Source organism: Bactrocera neohumeralis, chromosome 4, assembly GCF_024586455.1.
Source record: "Bactrocera neohumeralis isolate Rockhampton chromosome 4, APGP_CSIRO_Bneo_wtdbg2-racon-allhic-juicebox.fasta_v2, whole genome shotgun sequence".
NCBI classification, from domain to species: Eukaryota; Metazoa; Arthropoda; class Insecta; order Diptera; family Tephritidae; genus Bactrocera; species Bactrocera neohumeralis.
Window position 1 is genome coordinate 11,224,699 of NC_065921.1, and position 19,780 is coordinate 11,244,478.

General features: G+C 36.2%; 1 protein-coding gene across 1 annotated transcript; it reads right to left on the bottom strand.

Annotated features, from left to right (window-relative positions):
* Window positions 1–1,553: 1,553 nt before the first annotated feature.
* On the bottom strand, window positions 1,554–10,013 carry LOC126757594 (mucin-5AC). The gene is made up of 6 exons (XM_050471611.1): window positions 9,992–10,013; window positions 9,821–9,914; window positions 9,600–9,718; window positions 6,905–7,941; window positions 3,397–5,686; window positions 1,554–3,209 (listed from the first exon to the last, which is right to left on the bottom strand). Exons 1-6 carry the CDS (start codon window positions 10,011–10,013, stop codon window positions 1,816–1,818), a joined length of 4,956 nt encoding a protein of 1,651 aa, XP_050327568.1. The 3' UTR covers window positions 1,554–1,815.
* Between the last annotated feature and the right edge of the window lie 9,767 nt (window positions 10,014–19,780).

A 19,780-nucleotide genomic window follows, 5' to 3' on the forward strand; every position in this document is an offset into this window, starting at 1 on the left:
AGATGTGCATACTAACGAAATATGTAAGTTAAATATGTAGTCTCAAGTGACCCGGTGAAGAAGAAGGTGTGCTAATGTTTCAGGTGGTGAAAATAAAATTGATAAACGAAATGATATAAGTAAATGACAAAAACAATATAATTGTGAAATAAATAAACTATATGCGTATTGTTTCTTTTAATTGAAAACAAAAAAATGCAAAAAATTTGGTTTAAATTTCTGGCCACGTTGGGGGGCAGGCTTTAAATGAGGAAATAAGCCATCACAAGCGAAAAGAAATGTCAAGTTTTCGCGGCGATTGTAAACAGGTCACTTTTATCGTTCATGATCTCAATCCAAACAAGGACACGGTGTCTTCTCTTTGTCATTCTCACTCTTTAATTTTTCTTCCTTTTCTGGCCACCTTTTTCACCGTTTCATTTTTCTTTTCTCTCTCTCTTTATTTCACTCTTTCCGGCTCTTACTACCTTACTACCTCTCTCGTTCTCTATTTAACTTTTTTCCTCTCACTCTCTTTATATACTTAACTTTCTCCTCTCTCTTTTTCCATCTCTTCTCTCTCTCTCTTTTCCCTCGCTCTCCTTCTCTTCTCTCTATCATTATTCTGTCTTTCTCTCTCTTATTCTTTCCCTCTTATTTTTCCTCTCTTATTTTTTTCCTCTCTCTATTTTTCCTTCTCTCTTCTCTCTCTCTCTTCCATCCCTTTTTTCTCTCTTCTTTTCTCTCCCTCTTATTTTTCCTCTCTCTCTCTTTTTTCCCTCTTTTATATTTTTCCGTCTTTATTATTTATTTATTTCTCTCTTTCTATTTTTTTCTATTTCCTTCTCTCTCTTTTTTTCTCTTTCCGTCTATCTCTCCCTCCTAATTTTTTTTTTCTCTCTTTCTATACCCTTCTCTCTATCTTTATATACTTCTGTTTCAGTTCTTCAAAATATCTCTTAAGTAATCTTTTTATCTCTCTCCTTCCCTATATTTTCTATATATAATCGTATTTTGTTTATATCTCTTTCTTTATTTTTCTTCTCTCTTACCATTTGTAATGTTCTATTTACATTCAGATAACAGGGTCTTTAAGTTTCAACTGAACTTATAATTGATTATGTATTCCATGAGAAACATTTTTTAGTAGAAGTACGTTGAGATATCAAATGAGATCGGCCGCTTATGGAAAAAAACATAAAAATTTAATGAATTCTGAACATTTCATGGCTCAAGGTCACCTTTAAAAAAATTTTTTAAGTAGGATTTGACTGATATGGCTTTTCGCCACAAATGATACATACAATTCTCACAAATGTCGTAATCAAGTTCGTTGCTTAAGTCTTTTGTGCATGCAACGTAAAATGTATACTTACTCTAGATTTCTGTATACTCTCCAAATAATCTGTATGCATTTCTCTTTCTAAGTTTTACTAATTCGTTTATTTCAATAAAAATAAATAATAGAACTACAATCATTCGATCTGATCGATCGTAAAAAGTCGAATGCACTTATAAAATAATAGAGTAGCTTAAATGTAATGGCAGTAATGGGTTTTTGCACCTACTTTCAATTAAACTAAAACCATGATAGTGAATTATATAAACAATAGAAAATATTAATAATTTAGATGAAAGTAAAAAAGATTAAGTTATCGAAAATTATAGAAAACTCATAAAAATAAAGTAGTTCTGAGGCACAAATCGATACTTAACTGAGTAAATCTAACTAACTACTACACACATATACCGAGCATAGGTTGCATCACTTTATTTTTCTAGCTACTAATTCCTGCTATGGCAACAGCGGCGGCCGGTGAAGGTAGATGGGCAGTTTTATTTGACCTTGCGCAGTCGTCTCAGCAGATGCGTTATGTCGTTCGGCAGGCGACCGATGCTGCTCAGCGGCACGTCATACGAACTCACGCCGTTATAGGCGCTGCTGCTGCTACCCGGCTCGTGGAAAATATTCGAGTTTTCACTTTCGGCAGCGTCTACGACGTCCATGCGACGTTGCGCTGTAAATGTGGTTACTGTAGGCGCCGGTATAAGACCGGCGGTGAGCGCGGGCAATTGTATATTCAGATGTTTGTCATGTTCGGGTGGCACGATGCTATTGCTGAGTTCGTCAAATGACAGTTGTTGTGATTGAGTTGCGTCAGCTGAACTGGTGAAGGGTGGAAATTGTGTAAGCTGTTGTTGTTGTTGCTGGAAGTTAGTGAAGAAGTTCTGTGTGGTTTGCTGAGGACGCTTTTGTTGCGATTGTTGTTGTTGTGTTGGCGATAGTCGAATAGTTTGCTGTTGCTGCTGTTGTTGCTGCTGATGTTGTTGTTGTTGTGGATAATTGTATTGATTTGTTGTTGCTGCTATTTGTTGTTGTTGTTGTGTTTGTTTTAACGTTGGTTGCAAATATGTTTGTTTTTGTTGCGAGTATTGCTGATTTTGCTTCAGCTGCGCCACCGATTGCTGCGAAAATATCTGTTGTTGCAGCTTTTGTTGCCACACAGCTTGTTGCGGCTGTTGTTGTTGTGTAATTGCTGGCTTGGCGAATTTCTGGAAATATTGCTGCACATTAAGTTGTTGTTGCGCATATTGCTGCTGCTGTTTTAGTTGTTGTTGCTGCAACTGTTGTTGTTGTATTTTCTGCTGCTGTTGCTGTAATTGTTGTTGTTGTTGCTGCTGAAATTTGAGTTGTTGCAGTTGCTGCTGTTGTTGTAATAATTGTTGTTGCTGGAATTGTTGATTGAATTGCTGCTGTTGGTGTTGTGCTGACTGCGCCACTTGTTCTTGCTTTTGCTTTTGTGTTTGTATATCCTGTGTTGCGGCGCGATTGTAAAGCGGCTGAATTTGCTGTATTGTTGTTGTGGCGGGCGCTTTTTGATAATAATTTTGTTGCGGACTTTGTGCTGACTTGTATTGTTGTTGTTGCAGATTATTAAAGCTTATTGCCTGCTTCATTGCAGCACTCGTGTTGGTATCGCCCGGCGCGGTTTGACCGAACTTCTTCGTAAGGAAGTCGTCCAGCGGCACATACGGCGCAAGCGGAGTGGTCTTGGGTGGCGGCTGTGTCGCCAGCGCCGATATAATCGATGACACCGAGTTCGGTGCTATGCGTTGACCTTCTGCGCGTGCAATAATGATGCGCGGTGCAGGAGAGGTAGGGGGTGTGTGCTGTTGGACAATCTGTGGCAATTGTGGTGGGCGCTGTGGAGGCGTTAGCTGAGCAGGAGCTGCAAAGAGGAAGTGAGTTGGAAGGCGTTTGTTTCAATCTTGTCACATATCAGTTAGCGCTATTGAGTGTAATATGTGTGTGTATGTATATGAGTGCATTAGGGCGTGTGTGTATATAAGTGTGCATTGGCGATATACAAAAAACTGTTGCTTAAGAGCGCGCAAACACACGCTAAGCGAACTCACCTTGCGGCGTCAGCTTATTATAGCTCTGCGGCACAGAGTTGCCCACAGCACGAGCATTACTATTCGTTGACAGCGAGCGCGCGACGGTGACTGGCGCTGTCTGATAGACAGTGGGCTGTCGGCTAGACTGCTGTTGAGTACGGAAATTCTGTAAGACGGAATCATCAACAATGGCGCGTGTTAACTTATCGAAATCGAGAAATGTTGCCGAGTCATCAGCTTGTGTGTCGATAGTTATGGGAGAAGAGGGAGTGCTTGAAATGGAGGGAAATTCGTAAGCAGATGGAGGTGTTGAAGCAAAAGTAGAGGCAGAAGGGGAAGTCAAGTCGTATATTTGGTATGTTTGCGGTGCATCAATATTCGCCGCCACGCCAAAAGTGCTTGGTTGTGGTTCAGCAATGCGCAAAAGTGCTTGATCTTTAGTTGAAGTGGAAGTTGAATAGGAAACAGAAGATGTGATGGATTTTAGTATGTGATCGAGATTTGGTGTAGGACTGAGTGAGTAAGCGGTGGGCGCAATAGGCGTTGTTTGCGCTGCTGTTGGTGCGGCAGTCGTGGTCGTCGTAGTTGTTGTTGTTGTTGTGGCAGCAGTCGTCGTTGTCGCAGCGCTTGTTTGCGTTTTGAAATTGGAGAAACGGTTACGCGTGCGCACCGCATTGTTGCGCGTCGCCTTCGGTGCCGCGCGGCGCGGAGTAACAGTTGTGGTTGAAGCGGTGGTAGAAACGGTGGTTGGCTTGCGGCTCACTTGAAAGCGTCGCAAATTATTGCGCACCGTCTCCCAGCTTGGCGATGTGCTGCTGATGCTGCTCTCGTCTACCACCGTTGGACTGCTGGTGGTGCCGCGCTTGCTAGCGCTGTCTTTGTCAAAGGAATTTCCGCGCGCATCATAATGCTTGCCGCCGCCAATGCTGCCCAATTCCTTATCTATATTGCGTACCGCGATTTTTCTGCTCGTTTGCGATGACTCAACACTATTGTTGTTGGTGTTGGTATATTCAACAGTGGCCGCTTCGGCGGTGGTGCTTGGTGTTGCAGTGGTTAGGCGATTATTGGCCGCTGACAAGCGCGACAAACGCAAACGGCTTGCGGCGACGCGCTTCAAATAACTGCGTGTTGTTGTGGTGCTACTGTTGCTGGGTGCCTTAGTTGTTGTAGTTGTTAGCTTGCCGGCGACTGGCAGTTGATTGCGCCTCACATTGATTGATGGTTTGCCGTTACCGCGTTGCTGTGAAGCGAAGCGCCGATAATTTCGTATGCGCTCCTGGAAGCTGCCGCCTTCGCTCAGGCTTGCTATTACACTTGTGCTCGTCTCTGGTTGCGCGGTGGTTGACGTTGTCGTTGCAGTAGTTGTGGTAGTGCTGTCTGCTACATTGTCGTCGTCGTCCACATGAATGAAGAGCGCGCCACCTTCGCCATAAGTTGGATCCAATATGGCGCTATATGAGCCGCTTGCTTTCTGTGCGCTCTCATCGATTTCGTTGTTGCTGTGTTTTGTCAATTTGACGCCAGCCAGCAATAGTTTGGTCGCTTGATGATCTGCATCGAGTTGCTCTTCATCCACTATCGGCGCATAAGTTGAGGTCTCCATTTGCGCTTTAGCTGGCGTTGTTATTGTGCTGCCGACTGTTGTTGTTGTGCTACTGGCTGTTGTTGCTTCTTCCTGCGCTGGGAAAAGCAGTTTCTCCACAACATTTGCATACAAATCTGCCGCGCCGCTAGTATCTTGCGCCAGCGTGGCTATTGAGCTCACTGTGGTTGTGTCGGTTTGTGTCAAGTCGCTGAGCGTTTCTGTCGCATTTACATCAGTAATTTCCTGGGCTGAACTGTTGCCACCGTCGAAGTCGTTAAACTCGTAGAGCGTCGGTTCGTCAGCCGTTGAAGTTTCAGTGTCACCTTCCGACTCTGGCACCGGTGGACTGAGGAAGTTGTAATCCAAATTGTGTGGCAAGGTGCCTACGTTATTCAAATAGTAGCGGTCTGAGTTGTCAGTCGTAGACGTCTCAGTTGTGGTGATGGCTACGGGACCCCCCGTTGTCTCATACTCTTGCACGCCTCTGAATCCCGCGCCAGTTTCAATTATATCAGTCACCACTTTTGCAGCGACCTCCGCAGCAGTGTCTTTAACTATTTCGGCTGGCTGGATTGGTGTGGGCGTGGTCGTCATGATAATAAATTTCATGGTTTCCTCGGAGCTATCAAAAGTAGCACCGTTGTCGGCGTGCGTATTCGGTTTTTGTTTGATAGATTCCTTGGTATCTTTGTAAGTGTCGTCAATGGGCAGCTCGTTAGGCTTCAAACCGCACAATTCATAATTCCGTAAAGTGTGTTTTGTGTAGAGTTGGGTGGCACCCAATGACATAGTGTAATTGTGGCATGTGTGGAGTGATGATGATGGTGTAAAGCAATGTGCGAATATGTTAATTGAATGTGTAGAAGACAGGAAGAGAGAGAAAGATGGAAATATATGACATAGTGTATAGACAAAAGAATCTGGATAAATGTGTATAGATATAGAGGTGAAATATAGTGAGATTTTGTAAGAATATTAAAAAAAATATGCCAACAGTATTTGTATTGCCTGGTTTATTGTTAGCGAGTGACGAAAGAATACTCAACTGAAATAAAATAAATTCAAGATACTGAATAACATTTACAATCGCGTTAGTTTTTAACTAACAAAACTGAATTCGAAAAACTAGTCTCGCTTGGCTAATTGCGTAGTGATCAGATTTGACCCGGACTGGTCCAGTTTAACTGAATATCGACAAAAATAATTTCATAGAATTCGCTGATTTCGAAAAATAGTTTCGCTTGAGTAGATGCGTAGTGATCAAATTTGACCCGGACTGGACCTTTTTAATTGCTTATCGATAAAAATAATTTCATAGATTTCGCTGATTTCGAAAAATAAGATCGCTTGAGTAGCTGCGTGGTGATCAAAATTGACCCGGACTGGTCTATTTTATCTGAGTACCGATAAACAATTTTCCTAGCTTGGTAAAACCTTTTTGAAGTTCGTTAGAAGTTAGTGTGAGTAGCATTATGGAAAAAAAATTGTAGAACAATTTTGGAGAGTCTACTTTATGACGAGCACATTAAAGGGGTTAAGATAACAATGCTTGAAAATCGCCGTGTTGGCATCAAAGAAATATCGCAGGATATCAGCATTTCTTCTGGATCAAATCAACCATTTTGGTCAAAGATTTGAGTATGAAGCGTGTCATTGTGTCTTATCAAAAGCTCTGAAAGCTCTCTATATAGTATTTGCAGAACTTAATTCGAGTAGAGGACGCAAAAGAGTTATTCGACAATGTAGCTGAGGACCCTAATTTCATAAAACACATTACTACTATATTAAATATTACATAAAAGTAATTTTTTCGCAGTCCGCGTCAAATTTGATCAGATCTTATTTCATTACATAACAGTTTGAAACTCTGGCCCTAAATGTTTTAAAAAATATATATATGCTTGCAGTATGTTATTAGCCATTCAAAATTTCACTCACCGTAAATCGTATCGTACTTGCCGTCTGCTTGGGCTTGGCATACTCATAGGGTGGTCGCTTGGAACGATCACTTTGCGATGAGAAACCACGACTTAGGAACCTGAACGAAGTCTTATTCTTTTGCGGCGCTGGCACTTGATAACCGGATACACTCGTATCCAAATCTTCAGAGACTACTTCAAGTAAATTATTTATGTTTGCTGCCAAAATTGCATCTTCATCGGCTGTGCGCAAGTGCTTGACATAATCGGGTGCAAACACTTCAGGGGCAGTCGTTTCAGCGAGGCTATTCAAACCGACATTCACCTTTTCGGCAAAATTGCTTTTCTTTGCGTAATTGTAAGTGCGGCTGGGCGACTCGGCTATAATGCGAGCGCTGTCGTGCTCGAAATTAACACCCGGATCGGAGGATAATTCGCCCAAGCTATTCACATATACATCTTCGTCGTTGGTTTTCGTTGTTGTTTGTTGTGTGTTACTACTTTGTGTATTCGTTGCGGTACGCTGTTGTTGTCTCTGTTGCTGCAATCTTTTACGTTGCTTTGTGACTGTGTCCTCGACTTGTGTTTGCTGGGTAGCGACGTGAGTCTTCGATACAGATTCCACTTGGGCACGCGTTACGGCCGACTTGCGATTCAAATAGGCGCGTTGACTGCTGTCGCGACTGGATTGCGGCTCCACATCGGCGCTCTCACCAGCAGCCACTCCGCTCTCAGAGAGCTCCAATTGTTTTTTGAGTGTATGATGCGATGCTTGTTTACTTTGCAATGCGGCTGATATCGTCTTCATCGGATATTCCATCATTTGGCGTACCCTTTCCATCATATCCGAGCTGCTGCCTATGCGATTCGCGCTGTTTTTGCTATAGTATTGTTCCGATTCAGCGCAGTTCACATTGCGATACCAATCACAAACGAAATTCTTCTGACTGAAAAGTGTGCCATTGGGACAGAGGAAGCCGAAGCCTTGGGTACCCCGCGCAGTGTGTGCACATATGCGGAAGGCCTGACAGCGCGTCTCCATGTCTGCGTAATAACCTGAAGTAGAGTTTGATATTAATTGAATTACATTATTGGTATGGTTAGAATTTATTCGGCTAAACGTCGGTAAAAACATCTTTAACATATCTTATAAAGATTTTAGAAAATAAAATATATAAATGAATTCTACAAAGCTTCAAATTTAATAAGGATAGGTATAATTATAATAATGATTTTCTTTTCAGAAACAAAAATTAAAATTTTTCATATATATTTAGTTTCTTCCTAGAGACTGACTTCCAAAAAATATACATAGCTACAAGAAGTTATCGAAGATAATTTTATGAATATGAGCCATTCAACTAGTCGTAGTTTCTACTCAAGTCGTAGCTCATCTTGGATTATATAACTTATACAACGGAGGATTTCTTAGTAGAAAAATAATAGGCATCTATTCTAATATAAGGAGAGCTCTCTATAATATAACTGTGTATGGGATACGATAATCGCTAAGTGTTATTATCTTAATAAATTCAGTCTTTCAGTCGTATAAGAAACATGATTTTCCCACCAAGGAATTGATCTGAGTATAGGAGATTACCCTGCGTTGCTACCAAATTTCTTTGCAGCGGATATTCTCTCGAGGTTTGGGTACAGCAAAAGTTCGCTGGTGACCAGATCTTAAAAAGTTGAACTAAGCTATCTCGTTCAAATTTATTTACATATATTCATTTGTATTTTTTTTTTATACGAAGACCCTCTTGTGGGCGCCATTTCGAAGACGACCGAAGCAGTGTTCCACTAACAGACGAAATTATTTTTTATACATTTTATAAGTTTCGTATGGGAAATTGATGCGAATGTTGGAAAAGGCTTACGGTGATTCAGTTCTATCAAAAACACAAGCCTACGAGTGGTACAAAGCCTTCATAGATGGTCGAGAAATCCTTAAAGACATGCCTCGTTCTGAACGATCTTCGACTTCTTCAACTGATAACAAAGTGAAGTGAAAATCGTCAGGCAAGTGTTAGAGAGATGGCAAGAGAGCTCGATATCTCTCGCGAGTCCGTTCAAAAGAGTTTGGGGATATTTTGAGTATGAAACGCGTTCTTGCTCAATTCGTCCTCATAATGTTTTTTCAAAAGAATACTGCAAACAGGTCTCTTTGGATTTACTTGATCGTGCGAATTCCGATCCAACATTCATGGACAGCATTATAAATGCCGATGAGACATGAGTTTATAAGCTTGACCTGCATGTTTGCATAGTCAACAATCATTGGAATGAAGGGAAGTCTATTTAGCCATGTGCTTTTGCCCCTCATCATTTGAGATATCGATTTGAAACTTTGCACAAGTTCTTTTCAGCTCGAGAAGCTGCTCATTTGTTGGTACCACCAATATTGGACCATTAAAGCATACAAACTAAAAGATTAGAATCAAAAGCTTGTATGTAAATTTTCGTTTGACGATATATCTTTTCGAAATTTAGCACGAGTAAATGTCTAAGGCAATGATGCGATCTTCGAAAAAATTGTTCAGATCGGATCGCTATAGTATAAAGCTGCCATACAAACTGACCGATCAAAACCAAGTTCTGAAAGGTATTATAACTTATAACTCTATGAGACTATACAGGATGAAACCTTTTAAGGAATATTAAATTTTGAAGCAGAAAAATTTTTCCCCCAGCAGTATTTTTATTACTAGACTCACCCTCGTGTTTTCCAATACATTCAAAGCTCGTTTTTGGCACTTCGCTGTAAATGGGATAATCGACTTCAGGTTCGCCAGGTATTGTGTGACGTAGATCAAATTGTTGGTGTGTGATGGCACTAAAAAGTCGACAAAAAATTCAAAAACAAAAAAATTATATAAAATAAAAATAAGGTTATTCTACTTCTTTATATTGTTTTCAAGACAATTCACAAAATTACCTCGTGTAATCATTAGAGGTCTCCGCATCTTCGAAAGTGCCCTGCGCACTAGTGGCGCTTACCAGCGTCAATAGTAGCAACCCCAATGGCAGACCTACAACGCACATACAGAAAAAAGTTTACAAGCATGTCTTAATAAATATATTGCTATAATAGTTTCAGTAGATTTACCAAACATTTTCGGTGTCCGCATTTTTACTTTAACGCACGGACTGCTGCGCTCTCTAACTCTGCTCGAATCGGCAACACGCTGGCTATTCTGCAATAAAGAGATTTGTATTAAATACCTAATACGTACTCTATACATATGTATATATGTAAAAACATGGGTAAGCTCATTTGCTACGAAATCCGTTTTATTGATTAGTTCCACTAGTCGTTACACAAATCGGGGTTTAAAAAAGAAATACAAAAAATCAGAGAAAAAATTAAAACATTATTTATTACAAGCGCGCATCCGCAACGACATCGCAACATGCAATCTATTACCTAATCATGCAACAGTTCCAGCGACCTACAAGCGATACGCATGCAGGTAGAAAGGTAAACAAAATCTGGCAACATGCTCGAAACAACTTTTCTCCAAATAGATATGTAAATTATCGAATGAATCAACACGAAAGATCGCACACAAGCACACACATTCATGTGCGGTTGTGTGTGTCTGTATACGTGTTAGTGTGTCAGCGCCTAACAGTTTGCCTCATCATCATCGCCTTAATCAACACACATCGAACGCATAACCGAATTAATATTAATGCCGCGCGCCCTTTTCCCCACCACACCTTGATGTTGCTTAGAAAAGAGATGTTTTTATTATCTCCCCAAATTGCCGGGCACAACAACAGCAAACAGCTGAAGAAAGAAATACACAAAGAAATGGCAACGGCGTGCTAACTTGTTTGTTGTTATTTAATACGCTTACCAAATTCGCTTCGCTTTCGGCTGTGTGACAATGCATTGCACACTGAGTCACCCAATAATTTGCTCATAATTAACATAAATATTCGCTGACAATTAATTTAACGCATGAATTAATTTGCGAATTGGTTGGAAGGAGGCAATGAAATAGTATAATAGTAAGACCTGCTCCTAAGGTAAGCACAGTCGTTGTTAATTTGGGTTTTATTTTCTTTTTAATTACTCTATACTGTGTTATAGAACCAAAGATGGAAAAGAAAAGGGGTTTGATTTGTTAAATATAAGAAGGATAGCTTTATAAAGAGTTAGTTTGACTTGACTATTTTATATAATTCGATTAGTGATAGTGGTATGTGGTGATAAGAAAGGACTACCAGTTCATTATGTTTTAGTCAGATCTTAATAATATCTGGCTGAAGATTCGGTTCAAAATTAAGTAAATTTTTTAAAAATTTGCGGAAAAGACAAAAGAAATGCACAAGATCCTTAGAAAAGGTCTTATTCTTCTAAGGAAGAGGGGTAACTTACGTGGTTATCACCGAGTTTACAACAGCGCCCCAGTCGTTTTTCCTTTTCGCTGTTTTCACTATACCTATATAAAATATTTTTGGGTTAATTATTTGATTTCAAATTGAAAAAGTCAGTCTGCATTTTAATTGTTAGATTTACAAAAAGAAACTTGTATATGTGTATTTGCAAATAATACTATTTTGAGGTACAGAGAATCACCATTTAGAGCTATTATAAAGAAATGTTTTTCGTTATAAAATTATCAGTACAGACTTCGCAACATATTCCATATAGCCATATTGGCACGTCATTTAATCAAATTTAATTATTATCATATAAAATCAAAATTACTTCAGAGATTTTCTGAGCAACTGAGATATTCTATTTGATCAAAACTGACCCGGACAGCTCCATATAGCCATGTTGGCATATATTTTCTTCTAATTTAGTTATTATCATATAAAACCGAAATTACTTCTTAGATGTTTTAATATTACCATCTGATCAAAAGTTATTATCAAATAAAACCAAAATTACTTCAGACATTTTTTGAGCTACTGATTTATAACATCTGATCAAAATTGATCCGGATAGGTCGATTTAGCCATATTCCTATATATTTTCATCAAGCTTAAATGCAATCATATAAATTTAAATTACTTCAGAGATTCTTTGATATATGTATACCATCTAATCAAATTTGACCAGGACTAATCCATTTAGCCAAATTGGCATATATTTTCATAAAATTTATCTATTATCGAATAAAATCGAAATTACTTCAGAGATTCTTTGATATACACCATTTGATAAAATTTTACCCCGACGAGGCCATTTAGCCATACATTTTCATAAACTTTATTTATTAATTCAGAGATTCTTTGATATATACCATCTGATAAAATTTGATCCGGACTAGTATATTTAAACTACATGCCCAAAGGGAATCGATACAATTTTCACTCCTAGATGGGTACAAACAACGACTTTTTATGCTCAAAAAATTTTCTTTTTGTTTGAACAACGAATTGATCGAAATTTTGTTCTTCCAATGGAATCACGGCTTCTGAATTGTTTATAATTTTCAAGAAATATTATGAGGAGTTCATTTAGTGAAGGCTGTCGAAAAATTGACTCAATGCATCTGTCAGAGTCAGAGAAACAGTAATTCAAATTTATCGTGTGCCTTCTGGGAGATAGCAGAATATCTCACTTTCCCTTAAGAATTGACTCAACACATTTTCGTTAATTAATGTTTGGGTATGAAAGAACAATATAGTGAGTGATAAGACGTGAGTTTAGCTACGAGACGTTGAAACTATACCAGCAATCTAATGAATGGGGCTCCAAAAATAAGACCCTGCTCTTACGGGTAAAATTTGAACTTGGATATTGAAATATGAAGATTTTGCGGAAACTGGTTTTTGTATTGTTTAAAACAAATTGAGGGTTTTTATTATACAATTTCGCGAAATAATATTTTTTTGGTGAAAAATAAATGGTTGCTGCTATCAAAGTGTAGTACGAGCTTTGTACCGGCCGAATCTATGAATCCATTGGATATCTAAAATAGGCTGTTATGGACGAAAATACATATCAAAAAACATGTGTCTATATATTTTGGATGATAAAAAATTTCACTCTGAAATTAGTAAAGGGACGTGTTGGACATATCGTAATTCATGGACCATTAACTAATACTTTTATATGGCATTTAAAGCAAAAAATAATTGAAAGCTGTCCTATTGCATTAGAAATCAATGAACACGTTGGCAAATTTACATGAATTGGGCTTCTAATTGCTTCCGCATGCACCACATTCTCAAGATCAATAATCCAAAAATTGTATCCAAAACGTTAAAAGATACTGCATATAATCGATGTATTGTCCTTGATTCTAATAAATAATTAGTAAATCACAATTTGACATAAACGGTAATAAAAAGATAATAACGATAGACATTACCGAATACCACATCTCTATAAAATTGAGTTTTTTCTCTAATCCATACATACATATACCATAAATAAAAAGCGTTCTGCAAGAAGAATTTGATTTATTACTGACTTTCCGATAAACACAGTTAATTAAAATAATTACAAATTTATTGAAAAATCAAAAATTAAGTATATTCCATAATTTATATTAATAAGTCTTCAATAGACATAATTTTTGATTTTTCAACAAATTTGTAATTATGTTAATTAAAACTTAAATAAATGGTATATTCAATTAGCAAAAAAAAAAATTATTAAAGCTGTTATTAATTGAACGGCTTTAATTACTAATTAGTGGCATAAGCTTAAAGGCTTAGTGTAATCATTGCAAATAACAGCGAAGAATTCATATACTGGTGAATCACCTCTGACTCTTCACTTCTTTACAAAAAAAATTATCTTTTTTATTATAATTCCTCTTGTTAATAAATCTACATCAATTTACCAGGCCTAAAAATATACAAATTCCACAGTTAGATTGAGACATTACCTCACAATTTAAATCATTTACCCTTAACTTTTTCAAATAAGCAGTTGAATGCCTTCAATATGAAAATTATAGAAATGCCTGTGGCACAATGCCCTCAGCGCTTGCTGAAGCGGCTGTCGCCAATTAGAATTAAATATTACATATGTAGCTTTTGTTTGCTTTAGCAACCGTTTGGCACTTTATAGCGGGTCAAATGATTAATGGTTAGCTCACAAGGCATTCCTACAGACATACATATTTGTTTATATAATTATATATATATGAAAATATTGGTCAGTGACACGTGGGGGCTGAAATGTGAAATAAAATTTTCAGTACGAAGATTAAGAAATATTTTGTGCTGCCATTTATAGAGATGTCAACAATTAATCACATACGCGGATTCAGTAGATTTTTACTGAAGATACACGTGTACATATTTTTGCACCTACTTATGTAAGACGCCAATAAAGAAGAAGACTTATGTAAGACGTTGTAACATTTAAAATTTTTTTTCTCCAAAAGGCTTCAATAAATTGTATGAGGTGTTTTTTGGTGCTAAATGAGTAGTTCTAAGCACGATTGTTTTCTCTGCTGAGGCTGCTAATAATATAACAAGTAAGCAGTGTAAATAAATATAATTTTCTTTTAAAATACTTGTGATTCATTGTATGAAAGACTTAAGGCACAAACTCGTTTTTGCACCTTGTGCTTTTTATTGTAGAAGAATTTGCCAAGAATAACGAGAATTATTATTAATTTGGTTATAAAACGTTTTATTTGTTTTTATATTAAAATTAATTATGAATTTTTATTTGTTATTATTCATCAAGTAAGTGAGTGAAGTGGAAGCTATAAGAATAATGCCTTATGAGCTGAGATTATAACATATATTCAATATTTTTTTTTACTAATTTTATGGTAGGCTTAATAATTTAATATTTTTTCGAAAAATTTTAGCAACCCAAAAATAACAAGAAACAGTTTCTAACATTACAGTCGCCAAATGACTATAAACTAGTGCAATTTTTATTAAAGAAAGGCAAATTAGATTTTCAGGCATTGGTTAGCTTCCGGTAGGTACTTAAGTAGCTAGAATGGCTATAGGCGTTTAGTTTAGTTTCTCACTCTAGTGTCTCCTCTTATGAAGTTCATCAGTACGAAATGGTTAATCTGTACAACTTCCGAGATGTCATCAAGTACAAGTTCTAGTAGACGAAAGAGGTATTAACCACTTCTCTGCTAGAACTCTGCTTTCTTATGAAGAATTTACGCAACAGAATTAAAAAGGTGTTTCATGAAAGTTGCACGATGTACTACATATTACTCTTATGACCTTTTAGATTATCCCTATATCAGCAGGATTGATTTGTACTAATGGTTTGTTAGAATCTCCAAAATAGATTTTCTAAGCAGAAGTGGCTGCGATTCAGTTTGCAGTAGATGTATTGCTCCGAAATGCAGGCTTTTTTAGGGAGGAGAAATATATGTCTAAATTTAACTAAGGAGTATCTGAACTCACTATCCAAAGGATCAAGTTACTTTATTATCAGACACTTATGGAAGCCTGTGTAATTGTTAGAAACTCAAAAGCTGATTGGCTAACCAGATAGGGCCTTCATTGTCTTTTTGCGTTTCCAAGCTGAACTTATAGATTTTACTTGAGCTTAGTAGACGTGAATCAGCGCAAGCTTTAGTGCAACTGCAAAATCCCTCTGTAGGAAACGCAAGAGATCCACTGAACTACTCTCAGTGAGATTTATCTTGCTATCACCTTAAATTGGCGTGGGTGAGGTGAGCCCGAGCATTTTGTGGGACACTATGTCAAAATGTATGAAGGAAGGTGAGTTGAGAACATTCAAGCAAGACTAAGGTTGAAACATCTCGACAAACAAATATTTGGCGAACCTTGCGAAATAGCTGGGAAATATATCAGGCGTCTCAACAAATATGTGATAGACTCAAAGCGTTTTGTCCATTTTTGAAAGTCCATTCGTTCAATACTTATGAGTATTTAATATCAGAACGAACCGATATTCTCTGCTGTCCAAGTGACATCCGTTTTTGGATTGACCTTTTAACCTAACCCAACCTAAGCTAACACTATTTTGGTGTTGTATTTTAAGTCTTACCTACTTGCATTTTTAATGCTTCAAATTTGTGATTAACCGCATTAAAGTAGAGACTAGCTGGTTGAATTAATCTAGTTTCTACAGCAAGCTCTCTCAGCTACTCTCCAAATATCTTATTCTGGTATCCAATTTCGTAAACGTTCAATGCCAGTATATTTGGTTTGATCAAGGAACACATAACCTAAAAAACGCACATTTATCACTTTAAAGTATATGAACGGTAATTATTACGGTACATTTTTGGTTATTAAAATATTTTTATGGAGAAATTCGGTAAATTGTCTAACTTTTCTCAAACTCTTTTCTGTTTTCAAGCTTCCAAGAGTTTCCAAAAGATTCGTTGCTAAGATATCTGGTTCAATGAAAGAACACATAACCTCAAAAACGCACATTTATGACTTTAAGGTATATAAGCTGTAATATTTACATTGCCTTTTTGGTTAATAAAATATTTTTGCGAAAAAAATCAGTGAACTGTCTAACTGTTCTCCCACTTGTATTATATATTTATCATTTTAGGCGCTTTAAATTTGAATTAAATTACTAAAAGTAATTAAAACTAAATATCTTTGGGTTAGAGTGATCAAGCTTCTTATCAGCATCAATAAGTGAACTCAAAGTTAAACAATCTTTCTTCCTATAAATATATATAAAAGATTAGATTGCTTAAAAAAGCCTTCAAAGCGTTGCATATCTTTCGTTTTTATATGACGTATCTTCGCATTATTTAATAGAAAAAAATTATGCATAAACAAGCTGCACTTCAATTGCACGAAGATATTGTTAATAAATACACAAAACACTTGTCATGAGAAAGAAACACAACAAACAATTAAACAATAAGCAAAACGCCCACTTGAACGCCCCTAAAAAGGCGGAAACAAAAGAAGAAATTGCCATACCGAGCGTAACAAGCAGCGATTTTTGCAAATTAAAATTAATATAAAAAAAATATTAAAAAATTATTTGAATACAGAAAATGGCAAATATAAAATTGGTAAATGTAAAATTAGCAAATATTCCATTCAAATATGAATTATGTCTGATTGTTGGAGCCCGACCAATTGAAGCAACAAAGTAGCTACTTCAGCAATTAAAATGTATACTTGATTGGCAGCCGTGCAAAAGCGCACGCACAGAGACCACTTAAGACAAATTACTTTTGTTCAGCTTGATTTTTGATATTTTTGAATTTTAAAGAACGTCACATGATTTCGTAAACTTTGTTGTTTTATAGTGCTGCGGCCTACAGATATTGTTAAAAACCGCTGATTTGAAAAGAAATATGTAAATTAAAGCATAATTTGCTAATTTAATTCAAAAAGTTAATTATATGCTTGTGTTTAATTTTCAATATTTTTGGCATATTTTTCAAATTAAGACGACCGCGACATGATCGATTTTTCCTCGCACCTCTGAGGTCAATGCTGTCATTATGCGAACAATTATGGACAAACTAAAAATTGCTGCATAATTTTCGGCTACTCCTTCACACATTTTTGTGTTTTTTTTTAAGAAAATTTTGAAAACAAGCATAGGCAGTGGTTTAAAATCATCACTTTAACTAATGCATTCCAAACGGCCTGAGTTTTGCAGTGAAAAACGCGCGCTTTGGCAGTCAATTAAAAGACTTAAGACACGAACTCGATTTGACAATTATTTACACTGCCAAAAGCCATGTGTGCCTTATGCTTGTGCGGCGCTGCATTTGACATCTGGTATTTTTTGCGTGGTTGTATACAAATTAAATAGTAATAGTGTTTATTTGTTTTGCTAGTATTTGGTGTTTTACTTTAATTGGAGCGAAATAGCTGAAGAATGCATAATATGCTTTGTTATGAGCTGGAGAAATAATTGTGCATTTAAGGCGATATTTAAATGTTGTTTGACTTTAATGTATATTTTATGTACGCTTAAGAGCTAATGACTATTTACGGGTTAGTTTTCAATTTATTTGCAATTTATCACTTTAAGCGCAATGCTTGAAGTTTATAAAATCTTCAAGTATCAAAAAACAGATGCTTTAGCTTTTAAAAACTGTTTTATGCAACTAAAACCGGTCCTGAAATTATACATATATGGTCAACAGAATTCATCTCAGCACTTTTAGGAAATATTTCAAACTGCTGAGAAAGTAAAATAACAATAAACACGAAAAAACATTACAGGTGCATTTCTTATGTCGTATACAAATATATTTATCTTAATTTCGATCGGTCAATTTGCTTTGTAGATATGTGCTATAGTGTTCCGATCAGAACAATATGTTCGGAGACTAAAAAATTGTACTTGGCAATAGTCTATGCCAAATTCTGTGCAATTATCTTGTCGAATAAAAAAGTTTTCTATACAAATACTTGAATATTTTTATTACTTATGTACATATGTATATAATTTTTGTAATTACCTTACAAAATTTATTATATAATTTTATAATACATCATTCACACATCAATAGCCTCTCTTCGTATAAATGCCGATAAAAGTGAGTTTTCGACTTCTTATAGTATAGTTAAAAAAACTTAAGACAAGAGAGCGTTAAAAAACTGTTTCACTACTTTCAAAATCTAAACAAAAAGTAAATGTAAGCGTATTAATATACAATCACATTATTCTAAAGCATGGTCGCGACAGCAAATAAAGTCATTTATGGCATTAAATCACATGCCTCAGAGTATTTCCAAATGCTTCAGACAACCAAAATATTTATTTAAATAATATTTTTTTTTCTACTTATATATATATTTATGAGTATATATACTTATGTATAACATGTACAAAAAAGTTGCTGCAGCTAATGCAAATTTAAACGTTTTCTAATGATCTCAAATACTTCCTTGGTAATCAACTGAGTGTAACTGATAGTATAACAGCAGTTTACAAAGGCTTGGCACGCGTATAAAATTGTACCCTCCTAGCGAAGATAAATGTAACCGAGTTGAAATAATGAGTTAAAGTAATTATAATTTGATTGTGGGTGCATGTAAGTTGCTTTTGATATACAAGTATATAAGAAGCATTTCGACAGCAAAGCGGAATAATCGGAGCTGAAGGTAAGTATAGTAATTACATAATTAATAGGCAATGAACCTAGCATATCAGAATTATTTGTTTTAAAAGAGAATGTGCATATATTTGCAGAGATATGAGTGAATTTGTATGAATTCTTTAACCAAAGGCTACCAAAATTTTAAACGCGTTTTTATCCGAACAGTTAAGAAAGAAAATTTATCCAAAAGGGCTGAACGGATGGATTTAAACACACCGGCTTATTTAATATATTTGTCAAGTAATATTCAAAAGCATAAAATTTTTAATACTAATTTCCATTTTGATCAGTAATTGTTTTAGGGAAGTCCACATTTTGTCAAAATTCAATAGAAAATGTCTTACGATTATTTACGCTATACTACTTTCTATTACTCATCACTATGGAAAATCGTTGCCTACATATTGGCGCATTAATATTTTTTTATCAAAGTCGCACACCTATTTCTAGAATAATAATAAAATAGTTTAAGGGTGATAAATAATATAATTTTTAATTAACTATTGTTGTAAGAAATCCATCATTTTGTCAAAATTCCAAATTTTTTCTTGACTTTCGATAATTGCCTATATTAATCTGCAGCAATAATATTTTTTTCAGTTTAAAGTTAATGATAATTTTCATTAGAAAAATCATCCTCGTCCCCAGAAAACTTCAAACAATCGGCTACGGGTTTTATGAAGCGCGATTATTAAATTTGCTTATACCTTGAACAGGGTATATTAAGTTTGCCACGAGGTTCGTAAGGCAACATCGCAAACTCTATAATACACGTATATATAAATGTTCAGTAAGATGAGCTAAGTCTATAGACCATTGCCATTCTGTCTATCTGCCTTTATTTTCAAAATGAAAACTCAAACTGACTTTCAAGTAAATAA